Consider the following 19,542-nt stretch of genomic DNA (forward strand, 5'->3'; position numbering starts at 1 on the left):
AAAAAAAAAAATCAAAACTGGCTTGTACAATTTAGCGTGCTGAGTAGAACACAACAGTGTCCATATGCTCACGGGGAGATACTACAAGCTTTCTGGTACTCCAAGGAAGTATTAATTTAAAAAACAAGTTCACACAAGATTAAGGGACACACTACTTAATGAGACAATGTAGAGAGAAAGCAGCCAGAAAAATCCGACTTTTATTTCTTAAATACTGTGAAGGAAGAGGGGGGAAACGGTCCCCTGATGAGGAAGGGCCATAGAGCAAAGAGCTAAGGATCATCAGCAAAGGCCCGCTGGGCATTGGGGAAGCGCTGGGGACTGTAGTTGGGGTCTTCCTGCAGTCGTTTTTGTATATCAGACCGGAGCTAAAGAGAAAAAGTAAGCAGGTTGGAGAAACGCTGACCAAGTCCCTATGATCCCAGCAAGCACACAAGGCCATCCCTCAGAAGCTAACATTTCCCCCACCAAGCACACTTGTCAAATAGCCCGGGGTGGCACTGTCAAGCCTTCCCAGATGCCAAAGGGGAAAACAAATGGTAGCACCAGGCTGACCAGTTCATTGCTGAAGGGATCCAGGGAAGAGGGACCCTAGCCCAACCCCTCCCACTAGACCATCCCTATTCTGCTTCAAGGTGGCACCTGCTGCCTGTAGCTCTCCTGAACCTCTGGTGCCTCCAGGTCCCGGCTCAGGCTCTCGGGGCTCGTCAGGGGCCGAGCTCCGGCTGCCTTAGCTGCCCGGCTCACAGCCTCTGAGAGAAGCAGCTGGGGGCCCTCACCCTGCATCGTCTGGGGGACAGGGGGTTGGGAGGGAAAAGAGGATCAACGTCAGATCCAGTGCCACCATCCGGCTCACCCTTTCCATGAGTCAACCACTCCACTGGGTCTCCATGCTAGTGGAGAGAGGGGAAATTAAGAGTCCAGGATGTGGTTTTTACAGCAGAAATGCCTTCCTAATTCTCTTTGGCACTAGCCAAAACTAAAGTGAATGTGCTTGAACGTGCTCTTCAAAACGAAAGGCAGAAGGGGTCAAGCCATCCGGGATTCAGAGCTAGGTAATCCACAAGAGAAAACCCACCTTAAAGGAAAATGGGATCTAAGCACATGGGGATTAGGCAGCTGAGCAACTAATACAGGACTGCTAGCAAACAGACTAAGGTCAAGTCCCGTATGGTTATGCAACAACCAAGAGCAAGTCTGAATCCCAGAAAAGTTTCCTCATTAAACGAGGGGAGGGGAGACTGAATAACAAGAGCTCCCACCATCTCTACATAGTTTGATTCCAGGCATGACAGGGAAACCTGGATAGAGAGAGAGGCTTAGGGAAGAGGAAAACCAACCTTGCGTCTCTTGGCAGGCATACCACTGAGGTAGGCATCACTCAGAGGGGGCTGCGGTTTCACCTTCCGCTGGCTCTGAATGTCCTGCTGGATAATAGGGACCCATTCCTGGGGAGGAAAAGATGAGAAAATAGTAATGTCCTTGACTTTCAGCTGCCATGACCCACTGGATTACTTCCCGACACTTACTGGGGGGACTGCAGCTGCCCAAGGTTCTGTCTCAGCTGAAGCTCCATCCTGTTCATCCCGGGAGCCCCCCTCAGGAGCAGGAGGTGGACCTCGGGACATGGCCTCTTCTGCTGTTGTTCCAGGGGCTGGGGAAGCATTCTCCCGCTGGGTGTCAGATGGCGGGAAGAGCCAGGCTTCAGAATTTTTAGCCTCCAAACCTTTCTCCCCCAGCCCTCCATCTGGCCCCTCAACCTCCCCCTCTCCAGAGTACCTGAGGCTCAGGGGAAGCTCTTTCTGCTCCCTGAACTTCCATTGGCTCCTCAGGAAGTGGCTGTGAAATTCAAGAACACCATACTTCCTCTCAGATCTCTCCAGTTCTCTCAAGTACCCTGACCCCATCGCCCAACAGGTCCCTTACCTGGGGGGGATCACCAACCCTGCGAACGTATCTGAGAATGGCATCAGGGCCTACAGGCATGTGCTCCAGTACCACCTGAAGCCTCAGTCCCATCATAGTGGTCAGCCAGCTCACCAAGGAGGGATTCACCCCACGAGACATACGACGCTGAGGGACAGAAAGCAGATTTAGAACACAAAACCCTCAACCACCTTTAGAAATAGATTAGATCCAGGTTACAGAATGTCAGTTTAGAAAAGAAAAATGAAAACTGCAGAGAATGGAAACCTCAGGAAACAAAAGGCTAAGGATCTGGGGCTAGGTGGTGCTTACAATTCGGCCATTGATAACAGCAGCAAGCTCCATCTGCTGTCCCCCCAAGCAGTGCAGGTTTAGGGCCAGGCATTCAAACAGGCCTTGGTTACACAACTCCAGCAACCGGGCCCCAAATCCACTATCTGTGGGCAAAATACAAGGAGGGAATGCTGGCACGTGGCAGCCCTGCACATGCAACAGGCCCCACTTGCCCCCGCCTGGCCAGCCCCTGACCTGTGCAATGCAGCACATGCGCAGCAATGCTATTAAACTGCTCTTGGAGAAATTCCAGGTTTGTCCGGATGATGTCCACACCTGGCTGAACCTGCACCAAGGACTGAGAGACAAGATAACACAAAGATCCCAAAATCAAGAATCATAAGACTGGGAGTGGAGGAGGCAGCTGCCTTGACCAGACCCAGGAGAGGAAAGGAATAGAGAAGGGTTACTCACAAAACTCTCCCGCACATACTCTTCTAGCCCCGTGATCAATGTGTGGGTTGCCATCTGTGGAGGAAACAGAACAGGTTTAGTTCAAAGCCTCAGTCCTCCCAAGACTTCCACCTCGACCCCAACAAGTCCAGGGCTTGTGTGGGGGCAATTGCAGCTTTACCTGGCAGAGAAGCAGTCAGAAATAAGGAATAAAATGTGCAAAGGAGGAGAGTTCTGGGGCCCCTGGCCTTCATTTACCCGGATGTTACTGGGTGTGGGCTCCTGACCACCCAGGTAGTGCTGGTGGAAGAAGGATCGCAGCTGGGGCTGGAGCCGTTGTAGTGGCTGGAAATGCCCATGGAGAAGCATCACTACGTCCACCATAGAGAAGTTCTGGCACAGAAGAGAAAGCAAGGCCCCAAAGAATCCTGGGGGACAAGGGCAGATGTTAGCAATGGCCTTTACCACCTGGCCTGCCCACCCACAACCAGATCATCAACCTCATCCCACCTTGGCAACACCCCTAAACCAAGGCCATCTACATTCCTCTGGCTGCCCCTTCCTGGAGCAAGCCAAAGCATCCCTTTTGCTCACCAAGGGCCCCATCAGTTCCAGGCTCAAAGATGTTGCTGGATCCACTGAGGCGTTGTATGAAGGCAGCAATACTTTCACTGCTGCCAGCCCGAGCCCCCAGGGAGCCCAGCAGGGAGCTGAGCACACCCTGCACCACTGAGGTAAAAAACTCCGGTGACAGGCTCTCAAGACCCAGGCCTCCAGGACTCCCTGCGCCACCAGAAGGGGAGCCTGGTGGGGGCATGGTCTGCTGCTCTGGGGCAGGTGGTGGGGGTGGAGGAGGTGGGGGTGGTGGAGGGGCTGTCTGTGTTGCCTGGCAAATAAAGAAAGAACAAAGAACAGAAAGTGAGGTGAGAATGAAGACACACGGAAATAATACGGCATCAAGAGGGCACAAACCAACGGGTCTGGGAAGATGGGGAGTTACATTCTGATCTTCACTGCTTAAAGCAAAAGTATGGTAGGTATTTAACAGAGTCAGGCAGCACAACTACCTACCTCTTCCTCTGAACAGGTTGTCAGAAAGCAGTGACACTAATTACTATACTTTCTTTTTCTAAACCTCATTTTCTTCATCTTTAAAATGAAAGGTTCAGAGTCAATGAATTCCCAGGGCCCCTTCCCCTAACATGTCACTAGGGGCTCTTACCCAGTGGTTATATAATGGCAAGAAGGTACCACTGCCTGGCTGGGCCGGGGGACAGGAAGATGAGGTGAATGGCAAGCCAGCCACTCACCTGCAAGAAGTCAGTCATGCCCTGGAGAAAGGCAGGGACACCAGGCATCGCCACAGTGATGGTGGGAGAAGCCACACCAGGCCCTCCAGCCCCTGGCCCTGCAGGCCCTAGCAGGTTCCCCAGAAGCTGAGAGAACTGAAGATCAGCCGTGGAGGGTTGAGGGGCGGGTGGAGGCTGGGCAGGCCCCCCAGGAGCGGGGCCAGCTGTGGTAGCTGTGTTGGTGGTGCCAGCACTGGCAGAAGCAGTGGCAGGGGCTGCCGGTGGAGCCATACCTGGGGTCCCCTGAGCTGTAAGAAACCAAAAAAAGAAAGCTGGGCTGAGCATGGTGGCTCTCGGCTGTAATCCTAGCAACTTTGGGAGGCCAAGGCATGAGAACTGCTTGAGCCCAGGAGTCTAGGCCACATAGCAAGACCCCATCTCTACCAGAAAAAAAAAAAGACAATTACTAGCCAGGAGCTAGTACTGCTAGCTACTCAGGAGGCTGAGGTGGGAGAACTGTTTGAGCCCAGGAGTTCAAGGTTACAGTGAGCTTTAACTCACTGGATTGCACCACTGCACTCCAGTCTGGGTGACAGAGCAAGACTCTGTAACTTAAAAAAAAAAGAAAAAAGCTGGCCGGGCACGATGGCTCAAGCCTGTAATCCCAGCACTTTGGGAGGCCAAGGTGGGTGGATCACAAGGTCAAGAGTTCGAGACCATCCTGGCCAACATGGTGAAACCCCCTTCTCTACTAAAAACATAAAAAATTAGCTGGGCGTGGTGGCGTGCACCTGTAGTCCCAGCTACTCAGGAGGCTGAGGCAGGAGAATCACTTGAACCCGGGAGGCAGAGGTTGCAGTGAGCCAAGATTGTACACTGCACTCCAGCCTAGCAACAGAGTGAGACTCCATCTCAAAAAAAAAAAAAAAAAAAAAAAAGCTGAAACCTGAAGACACAAGATACTACAGCAGCCCCATTCCAGGAAAGCAGGAACCAAGAAAATATGGAAAGAACTGGAAAGTGCCAGTGAGCAGACTAGGAAAGGAGTTTAAACTCTGAGTGGGGAAGAATGAAAACTCACCCACAAGGACTGGCTGCATAAGAAGCTGCCCCACAAGGCCGCTCACCATCTGGGCCAACGAGGCATTGGTACCCAGACCGGCGCCCTGCTGGATAGAGAGCAAGGGAGAACTTCAGACCTGCCCTTCCATGCACCACCACAGGAGTCTCTCCCTAGACTGTTACGCACTAGAACTCCCCGACCCTTGCTCACCAGTGTCCCAGAGACTGGGGGCCCTCCAGGATGGGAAGGCCGAGCCTGTGGAGGAGTGGGCCGGGCAATCACCACCCGGGTTGGAGCTGTTGGGAAGCCTGGCACCTGCTGTCCTGTGGGTGGCAGAAGAGACAGACCGAAGAGGGCTGAGGGCCAGGCCCTTGCCAGCCAGCTGCCACCATGGACTGTGCCCTACCTCCCAAGCCTCCCCTTCCAGGTCATTACCTGCGGCCGCGGAGGCAACAGCTGCCACCATGGCCTGATGAGTGATCTGGTGGGCGACGGCGTGCATGAACTCAGGGGGCAGGGAGGGCAGCTGGATGAGGGTGGAGCCTGGGGGGCGGGTCTGATGTAACCTTGAACCTGGACCCCTTCAACCCACCCATTCAGCCCTTCCCTTTCTCTACCGAGAGCTCAGCCTGCCCTGATGCCCTCACTCTTACCCAGGGTTTGGCCATGACCAGGGGGTCCCAGGGGGCCAGTGGGAGCACTCGGAACACCACCAGGCTGTGTGCCAGAATCTGGGCAGGGAGACAGAGACAGTGGCCCTGAGGTAGGTAGGGCCAAGGCCTAACTATATCCTTCTGAGATCAGGCATACTTCAGGCCCATAATCCCCCAATCAGAAAGCCTGCCTTTCCCTCCATCTAAACAGGGAGAGGTGCTCCCTTCACCACACAAACACACCTCCAAAGACAAACCAACCCCCACACCCCCCACATCTGTCTACTTAAGCTTCTGCTCTGGTCCCCAGGCTACCACCACCAGCATGTGCCTCTCCCTTCCCCACCCTGTTCCCTCACACCTCAGCATGAACCTCCCTCATCATGCTGATCCTGCTCTTCTCGCCAGCAACTATTCTCACCTTGAATGTTCATGTGCATCATGACCACGGGTTCCACACTCTGGTGGGAAATCCGGATGACCCTCGGGTGGCTGGTGGCTGGCGGGGGAGCTGGACCTGGCGGGGGAGCCCCCTCAGCTGAGGACTCGACATTGGTAGAAGACGGAGCCACGGATGACGCCTGCCCAGGACCAGGGGGAGGTGCCTCTGCATTGGGAGTTGGGGGGGGCCGAGTCCCATTTCCTGTCATAGTCACAGTGGTTCCCACATTGATCTGAAAAAGACAGATGGACAGGCAGACATGAGAAAAGTACAAGAGCCTAACCAAGAAAACCTCATGATAAACCTCTAAAGTATCTCCAGCCTTCATCACCATGTTTCCAGTCTCCTCCTTTCCTAACCTCCTTCAGGCCCAGTAGCTACCCTGGGTCACTCTATCAACACCCCTCACTCTCCCTCAGGCCAGACTCCCCCTAACCCACCTGTATGGGAATGGCTGCCTGCTGGACCTAACCCACCTGTATGGGAATGGCTGCCTGCTGGAGCACCATGGGGGTGGTGTAGTGAGACATAGGCCGGACCACATGCAGGTGTCGTGGGGGCGTGCAGGCCAGATTGCAGCGCAGGTCAGACAGTGCAACAAAGGTGTTGCCCAGCAGTCGCAGGCTCTCCCCTACCAAGTTGATCAACCGCTGATCCTCCTCCCGGCCCTCGTGCTGCGCACGCCAGCCAAACACAAAAAGGCAGAAAATATCAAGCTGGAGTCCATCTCACTAATAAAAGCAATAATGCCTACTGAGAATACCATGTCCTCCAAAACTTTCAGTTATATCCTTGGAAGTTTATATGTATACCAAATCTTTGCAAATAAATTATATCTTATTCACATAAGGAACATCCTATTAAAACACTACAATGAATCAGTAAGTCATCATATACTGATCTCCTGTACTTTACATTTTCTAAATTCATTCAGGGGCACAAGGGGTACGAGGACAGTGCTTACAGCAAAGATTACCACCTTCTCTGTAAGGGAGGACAAAATCACTTACAGTATAGAGGGAAATTGTTTTGTTGCAATGTGTGTTTTTTTGTTTTGTTTTGTTTTTGAGACAGTCTCGCTCTGTCACCCAGGCTAGAGTGCAGTAGTGCAATCTCGGCTCACTGCAACCTCCTCCTCCCGAGTTCTAGCGATTCGCCTGCCTCAGCCTCCTGAGTAGCTGGGATTACAGGTGTGCACCACTAAGTCCAGCTAATGTTTATATTTTCAGTAGAGATGGGGTTGCACCATGTTGGCCAGGCTGGTCTCAAACTCCCGATCTCAGATGATCCGCCCACCTTGGCCTCCCAAAGTGCTGGGATTACAGGCGTGAGCCACTGCACCTGGCCCTGTTGCAATGTTTTTCCAGGGAGGGAAAGAGTTATCTGTATTTCAGCCTGTTCTGTTTTGGGAGTACTGGGGCTGAGGAGAAAGGGCAGGGCCATCAAAGAGCTCACATTGTTATTGTAGTCCGTGGTGGCAGCAGCACCCAGAACCTCGTAGTAGCGCTGCAAGAAGGGCTGGAGGCGACTCTCCAGCCGCTGTAGCTCCTGGAGCACCTCGACATACTCCGCAGGGGAAGGATGGCTGTGGACAAACCCAAGCGGCAATGAGCCAAAGCTTTCCTCAGATTCCCACCCTCACAGTCAACAGGGACCACATGTGCCCTCTTTCTCCCTGGTCTCCCAGAGCCCTGGCCCAATCCTTCTCTGGACCAGCAGAGCTTCTATTCTCTTCAACCTCCGCCTCCCAGGTTCAAACGATTCTCCTGCCTCTGCCTCCCAAGTAGCTGGGATTAAGTTGCCTGCCACCACACCCGGCTAATTTTTGTTTTTTTGTTTTTTGAGACAGAGTCTCGCTCTATCACCCAGGCTGGAGTGCAGTGGTGCGACCTCGGCTCACTGCAAGCTCCGTCTCCCGGGTTCACACCATTCTCCTGCCTCAGCCTCCCGAGTAGCTGGGACTACAGGTGCCCGCCACCATGCCCAGCTAATTTTTTGTATTTTTAGTAGAGACGGGGTTTCATCATGTTAGCCAGGATGGTCTCGATCTCTTGACCTCATGATCCACCCGCCTCGGCCTCCCAAAGTGCTGGGATTACAGGCGTGAGCCACCGTGCCCGGCCTGTATTTTTTAGTAGAGACGGGGTTTCACCATGTTGGCCAGGCTGGTCTCGAACTCCTGACCTCAGGTGATCTGCCCGCCTCTGCCTCCCAAAGTGCTGAGATTACAGGCATGAGCCACTGCACCCAGCCAAAGCTTCTATTCTTTACTCCCACCCATGAGAGGATAGGGAGAAGAAAATGAACTGCTCCCACCCTCCCCACCACAATCCTGCACCTACAATGGTGAGAGACTAATTCTAAGAAAGAGAGCAGGCCTTCGTGAACTCAGAGGAGAATTCCGATCAGGCTCAGGAAATACCATTTGGATTTCCTTGCCGTAGGGAGAGCAGCAGTTCTTCTCAGCTGCCTGTCCTAGCGTCATTTACCCATACCGAGAGAGCCCCTCCTCGCCCCTCAATGCTAACCCTTCAACTAAGACCTCCAAGTAATCCTTTCCCTCCCTTCCCATGGTTCATTTCCTTCTCCCCATACTTCACTTAGGATTCCCCACCCACTAAAGATTCCCTCCATCTCTCACTTGGGTGCATTTGTTTCCGGGGCAGGTGTTGGGCCTGCTGGGGCTGGGCCAGGAGTGAGCTCCGGGTTCTGGGCTGGGGCACGCTCCTCCACTTCTTCTGCCTCCATGGGCTCCCGGGGAGGTGCTTCACTTTCAACTGGTTCTGATGTTTGAGAGCTCAAGGCTACTGGCTCCGGGGTCACAGCCGGTGGCTGCGGGGGCGGCTGACTGTGCTGCGGTTGGGGCCCTCCTCGACACTGAAGGTAGGGGAGAGTCAGGATACCAAAGGCAGGATAAGACTCCTGCAGAGGATTACTCTACAGGAGACTGAACAGAGAAAGTATCCTAACTAGACTCCCTGAAGGCATGGCTCTGCAATTTTATCTCCGACTCGCTAGCAACTAGCATAAGACTGACACAAATTAGATGCATAATAAGCATCTGTAATTTTTTTTTTTTTTTTGAGACAGAGTCTCGCTCTGTTGCCCAGGCTGGAGTGCAGTGGCATGATCTCAGCTCACTGTAACCTCCGCCTCCCAGGTTCAAGAAATTCTCTTGCCTCAGCCTTCTAAGTAGCCAGGACTACAGGCGCGTGCCACCACACCCAACTAATTTTTGTACTTGTAGTAGAGACAGGGTTTCACCATGTTGGCCAGGCTGGATTGGAACTCCTGACCACACGTTATCCCCCTGCCATGGCGACCCAAAAGTGCTGGGATTACAGGCGGGAGCCACCACGCCCGGCCACAGCATCTGTAATATTTGTAAATAAATTTCTAACAAAGAGTAGAGATTGTGGTTTCCTTTCCTCCACAAATTGGTCTCCCAGCCTCCACAAGTTAAGAGTGTAGAATCCTTTAATTGAAAAGAGATGCCATGAGACTAAGTCTGAAACAAACTCCCCAGATACCAGGCACCAAGAGGATTGGCAGAAATGAGAGAGCCTCACAAAGATACTTTTTCTGCCCAAAAGAATGAATACTGCAAAGAAGACTAGATTATGAAGGCCAAACCCTGTGGATGTGGCCAGTGAAGCCCTAACTCCCAGGCTGAGAGAAAAGGGAGAGGGAGGGTGGAGAGAGACCCTAGCCAGCCTTGCCCACTCACCTCCATCCGGGATAGTAAGGTCTGTATATCCCTGATCATGTGCTGAGCCATCACCAGCCGTACCCGGGGCTCACTCTACAATGAGAGAAGGTTTATCAGGGTAGGTTACAGATGAAGCCATGAGTTCCACCACCTACTAAATCAGGTCCCAGCCATCTCTCAGCCAGGTCCACCCCACCTCCCAGCCTCCTTCTCCCAGATCCCCTTCCCTGACCCTCGGAGGCCCCTCAATACCTGAATCGGGGCCTGTTCCATGTTGATGTGAACATCCACAGCAGAGCCGTCACTCTGGGGAAAGGGTAAGGGAAGTTGTTCTGGGAGAAGCCAACACTAAGGCCTCCACACCTCCAATTCATTCCCTGGAGCCCTACCTCCTTTTCTCCTTAAAGACTGAGACCAATAGCACACCACAGGGCCCCCTGAACCCAATCTAAAGATGGAAGCATCTATCTTATTAATTCCCTGGTGCTACCACAACCAAAGCTACCCGCAAAAGCCCTCCCCTGTGGAACATAAGCTTACAGGAAGATTGAAGGTTCCAACCATGACATAGCTGTTGGCATTCCGGTCATGAACAGAGGCCCCAGGCCCCCGAGTACCAGGGGGGGGTCCCCCACCATGAGTGGCTGAGGCAGACCCCGTCCCAGAAGATGCCCCAGAAGGGAGGTGAGTCTGAGGAGGAGCCCGTTCCACCAGGTGGATCACCTTTCCCCCAACATCTGCAGAAAAATAGACACACACCAAAACATAGTATGAACAGGTAAACCCATGGCCTCAGTTCATCCCTCCAGACAGTAGCCCCAACCTCTGAACTGCCTCCCCAGCCCCCTTACTGTATTCCTGAAGCTTCTTATCATCTTGCAGAACTCGTCCCTGGTAAATGAGCCGTTGTTTTTCAGATGGGATGCTGACAGAGGCAGCAATGTGCTCCTTAAACTCTTTTACATTCATCTGAAAAGAAGAGGCATGCACAGGAATGGAAAGAATGGAGGAAAGAGGAAGAACAAAGACAGACAACCGAGTTGTGGAGGTGAGGGGTAAAAACCACCACAAAATCACTACCCGTTTGTCTTGACTGTGAGATCATTACTGTGCAAACCCTTAAACTAAAGTAACAGCTGTCAAAATACAGACAATAAACTTGGCTTGGCACGGTGGCTCACACCTGTAATCCCAGCACTTTGGGAGGCCAAGGCAGGCAGATCACATTAGGTCAGGAGTTCGAGACCAGCCTGGCCAACATGGTAAAACCCCTTTTTTTTTTTTTTTTACCAAAAATACAAAAAAATAAGCCAGGCATGGTGGTCGCCTGTAATCCCAGCTACTAGGGAGGCTGAGGCAAGAGAATAACTTGAATTCGGGAGGCGGAGGTTGCAGTGAGCCGAGATCGCATCACTACACTCTAGCCTGGGTGACAGAGAGGGACTCCATCTCAAAAAATTAAATAAATAAACTTAATGAAGCTCAGGTTATAGATCCAGGAAAAATAACACGGATGAAAAACAAAAAAACCCCACATGGATATTATATTATCTGTCTGGCATCCAAGGGAGTATGTGTCTAGAGACATCAGTGACCCCTTTCCAAACACAAGATGATACCAGTTTATTTACCAGACTCTCCTGTGATTTCCAAGATTAAAAAATGGCAAAGAAGATGGGGTCTGGTATCAGGTTAATGAAGAAAGACTAAGAAAATAAGAAAGTAGCAAAAAAGGTCCCAGCACAGTGGCTCACACCTGTAATCCCAGCACTTTGGGAGGCCGAGGCAGGTGGATCACCTGAGGTCAGGAGTTCAAGACCAGCCTGGCCAACACGGTAAAACCCTGTCTCTACTAAAAATACAAAAATTAGCCGGGCGTGGTAGTAGGCGTCGTCTGTAATCCCAGATACTCAGGAGGCTGAGGCAGGAAAATTGCTTGAACCCAGGAGGCAGAGGTTGCAGTGAGCTGAGATTGCGCCCCAGCCCTCCATCCTGGGCAACAAGAGCAAAACTCCATCTCAAAAAAAAAAAAAAAAAAAAAAAAAAAGCAAAAAGAGAAATATTTTTCCTAACCACAAACTGACTCTTGGGAAGTACCAGAGTATTTATATACATCTAATCACAAGTCTACATATGGCTTTCTTATATCCAGGTAATATCACATTTTAGAAAACCATGGACCACCCCACATGCAATTTGTCTCCAACTATTACAGGAGTAAAGACACAGATAGCTATCTCCAAGGCTTTAAGCTCAAGAGACTCAAGCTATGCCACAAAAATTAGTAATTTCACTCAACAGTCTATCAAGGACCTATCTCCATTATGGGTTCTGATTTCTACCCTTTAAAAACACAGCATAGACCTGACCAATGTCTATCGGTAAGACACACTTGCTTAGGGTCCCTGTGCTGTTTCCCTTCCCAAAGGCCAGAGCCATGCCTGTCCCTTTGGGTTGGGGTCCACCCATGATGATGACACACAGATTCTTCCTTCCTCTGTATTTCCCTCTGCATTAAGTTCTATCCATGTGGAGGACAGAACAAAATCAGCCTCACTCACAAAACACCAGAAAACGTTCTACTGGAATACGAACAAAGGGATCAATAAAAAGAAAATCTGAGGCCAGGTGCGGTGGCTCATGCCTGTAATACCAGCACTTTGGGAGGCCGAGGAGGGCACATCACCTGAGGTAAGGAGTTCGAGACCAGCCTGACCAACATGGTGAAACCCCGTCTCTACTAAAAATACAAAAATCAGCTGGGTATAGTGGCACACGCCTATAATCCCAGCTACTCAGGAGGCTGAGATAGGAGAATCGCTTGAACCCAAGAGGTGGAAGTTTCAGTGAGTCGAGATCGCGCCACTGCACTCCAGCCTGGAAGACAGGGCGTGACTCCACCTCAAAAAAAAGAAAAAAAAAGAAAAGAAAATCTGGTGACCAGAAAATCAAGCTCATCTCTCAGGCTAAGGGGCCTAAACGAGGAAAAGCTAAAGGTGTCTTCCAGAACTAGTGAGGTGTCTCACCTGGGCCCCCACAATAAAGGTACGAGTTTGAGAGTCCAAGGTCTTCACCAACACCTCCAAGCTGTCAGGCTCCTCCACAGCGGTACTGGTACTATCATTAGGCTCCATGGCCGACAGGTCTCTAAAGAAGAACGAAGGAAGGAAGGCCCGCTGTTGCCCAGACCAGAGTGTACCCGGAAGACTCCCTAGCATTAATCCCTGCCCCAATACCTAAAAAGTTTCTCCTGCACACACACACACACACATTCACACCTGTCCCCATCCCCCTTCTGATTCCGGGGCACAGGGAGAGAAACACAAAGAGCAGGAGATCGACGGCTTAGGGAGCTGGAGGACGAGAGGTGGGAGGGGCTCCACGACGCCAATCACAATAAGCAGGGAGCCAGTCAGATTAGGAAGGAAGCACGAGACCAGAGACTAGTGTCATCACCGGTCACGGCAGGACAAGCGCCCCAGAGGTCGGAAAATCCTGGGACAACGCGAAAGCGGTGGTCGCCCCACACTCTGCGGAGAAAGTGGTTTCGCGCACGCGCGCCACGCCCATCGAACCCTCCTAACTCACTATAGACCCGAAACGGCACTCACGGGGCGACGGACCTGCTAGCTGACTGCCCGCGTCTACTGCCTTCCCACGGTGTTCCAGCAGAACGGCACAACTAACCCACAGCCAAACACACACACACACACACACACACACACACACACACACACACACCCCCACCAACCCGCGGCTCCGCCCCCGACTTCCCCACGGACCGTCACTTCCGGTCTCCCCCAAACCTGCCACCGACGGCCACTTCCGTTTCCCCGATAGTATTTGGGGATCTCGAAGCGATACTTCCGGCTCCCCCCAGGTCCCCAAGCTTTACTTTTGTGGGGCACGACGAGAAAGTCCGCAGCCCCAAACAGTGAGTTTCTGAGGGCGAGTCGGGCCGGGGCCGGCCTAGGTGGGAGGGAGCCGAGCACCCCGAGGAGCCGCCACCGCTGTCGCCCGGGGGACCGTACTACGCCTGCGTGCGTCGCACTACGGATGCGTGGACACTTAAGCATCGCCCCACCCCCTCCCCCCTCTGGCGGCGTTCACGTCTGTGCGCGCGCTTGAGCGCTAGAAGATTGAGGTGGCTACCGTAAATGCCTGAAAAACAATCACCAGCTGGGACTCTACCACTGCCTCAAGAGGGGCTATGCACGGTCGTATGGACCTTGGACTTTGGCGATGGGGGATTATGCCACATTAATCTATGTTTAAATCTTGGCAGGCTGATAATTTCAGGCGGCACTGTCCTAGCCAGCTAAAACTCTTCTCCACCCTATTGCCCTCGCTGCGCCCTTTCCTCTGTGCCTCCGGAAGTTACTCTTTCAGTAGGCGTTTGGGGGCGGCACTGGTCAATTTTGTTCTCGGTTGCTTGGTTGGGCTAGATTTCGGTTCTGCCGGGTGGGCGTTTTAAGGGCTGTGGGCGTCACATTCGTCGGTGTGTGGCCAAGGGGACATGACACGTTTTAGGAAAAGTAAACGTGCTACTAAGTTGCACGACTTGTCAAGAAAAGAGGCGCCTCCGAGTTTGAGAATTGGGAGCAGATGGAGTCCGAGTGGACAGAAAGACAAGACCCTGACCGTGGGGGATTTAAAGGCCGGCCAGCGTGCTTCCGAAGGCCGGGGGTGGAGGCATTACCGCCTCTCCGTGCCCTCTTCTCTTAACCAGCCCTGGGCCAAGGGCCTCGGCCCCGCGAAACTGCGAGTCCTCCAGAAAGACACATCGCTGTTGGGGTGTCCAACCTTTCTGGGATTTGTAGTTTATACCCAGGTCCTGGTTATATTTTAGTTAAGAGTTCTAATAAGCAGCTGTTTAATGAGCACTTGTGCCAGCCCATATACTACGGGTTTTGTGTATTATTTTAAAAAGCCTTTTAACAAGCCTTTAACATTTTTTAAGTGAGTACACTTAGACGAACATAAGTGTCAGAACTGACAAATCCAGGCCTACAGGACTCCAGATCGAGCACTTGTACTTTACTGCCCCAATAAAAAGCTGTTAACATTTTAGCTTATTTTTTTGAGAGAGGGTCTCGCTTTGTCGCCCAGGCTGGAGTGCAGTGGCGCAATCACAACTCACTGTAGCCTCTGCCTCCCGAGCCCAACCGATCTTCCCACCTCAGCCTCCCTAGTAGGGACCACAGATGCGCACCACCACACCTGGCTAATTTTATTTTTATAGAGATGGGGTCTTGCTATGTTGCCCAGCCTGGTCTTGCAGACTTGGCCTCAAGCAAGTCTGCCACCTTGGCCTCCCAAAGTGCTGGGATTATAGGTGTGAGCTACTGTGCCTAACCACATTTTAGCTTTTTATTACAAAAATTTTCGGCCGGGCGCAGTGACTCACACTTGGGAGGATGAGGCGGGTGGATCACGAGGTCAGGAGTTCAAGACCAGCCTGGCCAAAATGATGAAACCCCGTCTCTACTAAAAATACAAAAATTAGCCTGGCGTGGTGACGGACGCCTGTAATCCCAGCTACTTGGGAGGCTGAGGCAGAGAATTGCTTTGAACCCGGGAGGTGGAGATATTGCAGTGAGCCAAGATGGCACCACTGCACTCCAGCTTGGGCAACAGAACGAGACTCCCATCTCAAAAAAAAAAAAAAAAAATTCAAACATTACACCAAAATAGAACAGTATAATAAACTCTAATATACTGGTCACCCAAATTTTGTTTGTTTTTTAACTAAATCGCAAGCCTCAGCCCTCGGCAAATTTTTTGTGGCAGTCCATGGGATATAAATTTATCAAGCTAGGTGTGGTGGCTCATGCCTGTAATCCCAACACTTTAGGAGGCCAAGGTGGGCCGACTGCTTGAGCTCAGGAGTTTAATACCAGCCTGGGGCAATATGGTGAAACTCTGTGTCTACAAAAAATTAGCTAGGCGTGATGGCGTGCACCTATACCTCCTACTCGGGAATCATCTGAGCCGGGGAAGTCAAAGTCATGCCTGGGCGACAGAGTGAGACCCTGTCTTAAAAATAAATAAGTAAATAAATAATCTATCGAGGAAGATCCATCTCTCACAGCATTAACTGCTCCAGTCACTTGGTGCTATCCAAGGACAACCCATTTGGCAATTCTTACTGCCTATTATTTGAGAACTTATTACCCACCAGAAACTAAGTGCTTTGCAAACATTACTATTAATTATAGCAAATATATACTTTGGACTTACCATGTGCAAGTCTTTGCTAAGGGCTTTATGTGCATTATTTCATTTAATCCTATAAGATTGATGATTTGCCAATTTTACAGATGAAAAAACAGACATAGCAGTTAGGGGTTGGTGGTGTTTTGTTTGTTTGGAGACAGAGTCTCTGTCGCCCAAGCTGGAGTGCAGTGGCACAATCAGGGCTCATTGCAGCCTCGACATCCCAGGCTCAGGCAATCCTCCCTCCTCAGCCTCCCTAGTAGCTGGGACTACAGGCGTGTGCCACCACATCGGCTAATTTTTGTATTTTTTGTAGAGACAGAGTTTTGCCATGTAGCCCAGGCTGGTTTTGAACTCCTGGGCTCAAGCCATCCGCCCACCTTGGCCTCTCAAAGTGCTGAGATTACAGGCATGAGCTACCTGCCCTGCCTGTAGTTAGGGTTTGGACACATTCTGCCTGACACCAACATCTATCCTCTCTAACAGCCAGTTACATAGCCTCTTTGTAGTAATAAATGTTTAGTGAATGTGTCAGTGAACACTGCCAGGGTATACATATTTTTCTAATTGTAAACTAAAGAGAGCAATCCACCGTGCCCCAGCACCTGCATCATACCTGTTCTAAAGCATTTACCAAGTTGTATTGCAATGGTTTGTCTACACAGCTAGTTTTCCCTCTAACGACTTCTTCAAGATCAGGGGCTATGTCTTATTCGTTTTTTTATGTCCCCGGGGATTAGCTAGTTCTTGGGAAACAACTAGGACTTGGGACTCAAAACAGTTTGCTAAGTGAATGAATGAGAGGCCCAGTCAAGCTACTTCCCTTCAGTGCTGCACAGTGCAACAAATAACCAGCTCAGATACAGGTTCAAAGACCACAGGCTTCTCCCTGGACAGCTCAGCTCTCCTCATAACTCCTGAGAAACCCTGGACATGCCAGGGTGTACTATGGAGTGGTTGCATCCGGAAGAGGGGGAGGAAGTCCCAAACACTAAGTAATCCAGGTTTGGGTTGGAAAACAAGGTTGAAGTTACTCATTAGCAGGTGAAAGGGTCAAGGGTCGAATGCAAGGGAGCTGAAAGCAGAGTGGACTGAGCAGCCAGTAGGGGAGAGAGCAGTTAAGGCACACAGAGCACCAGCTCCCTCCTGCCTGAAGATGTTCCATCAAATTTGGGCAGCTCTGCTCTACTTCTATGGTATTATCCTTAACTCCATCTACCAGTGCCCTGAGCACAGTCAACTGACAACTCTGGGCGTGGATGGGAAGGAGGTATGGACTGAGATTGGGGGAAGCCTATGGTGGAGGCTCTGAGGGACTTGGGTGGATGGCCTAGGATGACTGGAGACCATCTTGGGAAAGGAAGAGAGGAAGGGGGTGTGAGTGTTGTGATAATGAAAGCAAGAAGAAAAATATCAGTACTGTGGCCATCAATGCAGAGGCATGGCAGAACTGGGGGGTGGGGTGGTTACCCAGGTTGACTGGGGAGGGGCAAAGAGGAAAAGTCATTTAATGACTCTTTGTCATGGATCCAATCCCCAGTTGGAAAGAGGAAGGCAGCCAACACCTCTACCCCTAAATCTTGCTGTTTTGACTGATGAAGAGGTTGAACCCATCCTGTGCTGGAACCCACCCTCTTTTGCTCCCTTCATTGTCTCTCCAGTTCCCAGAGGTCCACTTGGGCCGGTGGTACTTTATCGCAGGGGCAGCTCCCACCAAGGAGGAGTTGGCAACTTTTGACCCTGTGGACAACATTGTCTTCAATATGGCTGCTGGCTCTGCCCCGATGCAGCTCCACCTTCGTGCTACCATCCGCATGTGAGTGGTAAGGAGGCAGAAGCATCACTGGGTTCAGTCTCTGCCCAAAGTGTGAGAATCCACCCACCAAGAGCTGGCCTCTTAGCTGGTATATCTACTATGCTTGGCCCACGGAATTCAATGGCTGTATTAATTGCCCTCTGGAGAAAGATGTGCCTAACCAATGCTTGGTAGCTTGAAACCCAAGGAGAGCTGGGCTTCAATAACGAATACAATGGAGTAAATAGAAGCCGGGACAGGCCAGACGTGGTGGCTCATGCCTGTAATCCCAGCACTTTGGGAGGCTGAGGCGGACAGATCACGAGGTCAGGAGATCGAGACCATCCTGGCTAACACAGTGAAACCCCGTCTCTACTAAAAATATAAAAAATTAGCTGGGCATGGTGGTGGGCGCCTGTAGTCCCAGCTACTCAGGAGGCTGAGGCAGGAGAATGGCGTGAACCCGGGAGGCGGAGCTTGCAGTGAGCCGAGATGGCGCCACTGCACTCCAGCCTGGGCGACAGAGTGAGACTGTCTCAAAAAAAAAAAAAAAAAGCTGGGACACTATGGTTGGGGTGATGCTCATTCTTTCCTCCTTGCCACCACCACCTCTGCAGGAAAGATGGGCTCTGTGTGCCCCGGAAATGGATCTACCACCTGAGTGAAGGGAGCACAGATCTCAGAACTGAAGGTTGGTTCTTCCCAGCCCTCACCCTCCCTTGAGTTTGGTTCTGCATCTCTGTTCTCATACTTCTCCCACCTGCCTTGACAGGCCGCCCTGACATGAAGACTGAGCTCTTTTCCAGCTCATGCCCAGGTGGAATCATGCTGAATGAGACAGGCCAGGGTTACCAGCGCTTTCTCCTCTACAGTGAGTAGGGATACAAGGCAGGAAGGGTTGGAGGGAAACAAGGGAGGGCAGGAGAACTCCTCACTCTGGGTCCTATGACACCCTCCCAGGAAGAGCTAGGTGCTTCCAGGGGTTTTGACTGGCCTGACCCCGCCTTACCCTTCCAGATCGCTCACCACATCCTCCCGAAAAGTGTGTGGAGGAATTCAAGTCCCTGACTTCCTGCCTGGACTCCAAAGCCTTCTTACTGACTCCTAGGAATCAAGGTAAGGGGTTAAAATCTCATAAAACAGGATTAGGACTCACCAAGTCTTCTGGTGTTACAGGGTGAAAGAGGCTCGTGTGATGTCACCAGAGGGATGTGGCTAAGAGCTGTGATGTCACCTGAGGGAGGCAGGATGGGTTCTGGGCTACTCAAAAGAGAGGTTTCTGAGTTTGCACTGGATAAAGGGGGCAGAGGGTCATATGTGGAGGGAAAAGAGCCTTAGAGACTCCCCTTTGACACAGGGAATGAAAGAACACGTTCTCCCCCACCCCATTACTATCAACTTTGCTTTTCTCCCTGGACTTCCCTTCTGTCCTCTTCTTTTTCCCTCCTCCCATCACAGAGGCCTGTGAGCTGTCCAATAACTGACCTGTAACTTCATCTAAGTCCCCAGATGGGTACAATGGGAGCTGAGTTGTTGGAGGGAGAAGCTGGAGACTTCCAGCTCCAGCTCCCACTCAAGATAATAAAGATAATTTTTCAATCCTCATCTCATTCTGGGGTTTGTCTCCAGACGTCATTCCCACTCCTCCCATTTCAACATTCCCCCTGGATCCTCTACCACCTAAACCCCCAGCTGGACGGTGTCAGTAAGAACAGAGTGGCAG

At 51.5% G+C, this 19,542-nt stretch overlaps 2 protein-coding genes across 53 annotated transcripts; one reads left to right on the top strand and one right to left on the bottom strand.

Annotated features, from left to right (window-relative positions):
- Positions 1-169: 169 nt before the first annotated feature.
- Positions 170-13,909, bottom strand: BAG6 (BAG cochaperone 6). 50 transcript variants are annotated; one of them, XM_054686708.2, is made up of 26 exons: positions 13,704-13,909; positions 12,835-12,955; positions 10,660-10,777; positions 10,349-10,545; positions 10,061-10,114; positions 9,827-9,901; positions 8,741-8,976; positions 7,555-7,684; positions 6,576-6,773; positions 6,079-6,331; positions 5,658-5,735; positions 5,440-5,547; positions 5,215-5,327; positions 5,023-5,107; positions 3,963-4,249; positions 3,247-3,538; positions 2,911-3,080; positions 2,674-2,727; positions 2,455-2,557; positions 2,239-2,363; positions 1,927-2,073; positions 1,780-1,839; positions 1,530-1,673; positions 1,341-1,448; positions 643-789; positions 170-368 (listed from the first exon to the last, which is right to left on the bottom strand). In XM_054686708.2, exons 2-26 carry the CDS (start codon positions 12,940-12,942, stop codon positions 273-275), a joined length of 3,486 nt encoding a protein of 1,161 aa, XP_054542683.1. In that variant the 5' UTR covers positions 12,943-12,955; positions 13,704-13,909; the 3' UTR covers positions 170-272. The 50 variants fall into 50 exon arrangements, with proteins under 50 accessions (XP_054542683.1, XP_054542677.1, XP_054542681.1 ...); XM_054686702.2 differs by having other exon boundaries at positions 5,023-5,110; XM_054686706.1 differs by having other exon boundaries at positions 13,615-13,749.
- Positions 13,613-19,424, top strand: APOM (apolipoprotein M). Of its 3 annotated transcripts, none has more exons than XM_003950784.6 (6): positions 13,613-13,742; positions 17,686-17,840; positions 18,437-18,510; positions 18,592-18,690; positions 18,837-18,935; positions 19,278-19,424. In XM_003950784.6, exons 2-6 carry the CDS (start codon positions 17,788-17,790, stop codon positions 19,301-19,303), a joined length of 351 nt encoding a protein of 116 aa, XP_003950833.1. In that variant the 5' UTR covers positions 13,613-13,742; positions 17,686-17,787; the 3' UTR covers positions 19,304-19,424. The 3 variants fall into 3 exon arrangements, with proteins under 3 accessions (XP_003950833.1, XP_009449193.1, XP_518354.2); XM_009450918.5 differs by lacking the exon at positions 13,613-13,742 and adding an exon at positions 16,722-17,294 and having other exon boundaries at positions 17,686-17,847; XM_518354.8 differs by lacking the exon at positions 13,613-13,742 and adding an exon at positions 17,100-17,294.
- The last annotated feature ends 118 nt before the right edge of the window (positions 19,425-19,542 follow it).

This window comes from Pan troglodytes, chromosome 5, assembly GCF_028858775.2.
Source record: "Pan troglodytes isolate AG18354 chromosome 5, NHGRI_mPanTro3-v2.0_pri, whole genome shotgun sequence".
In the NCBI taxonomy this organism is placed as follows: domain Eukaryota; kingdom Metazoa; phylum Chordata; class Mammalia; order Primates; family Hominidae; genus Pan; species Pan troglodytes.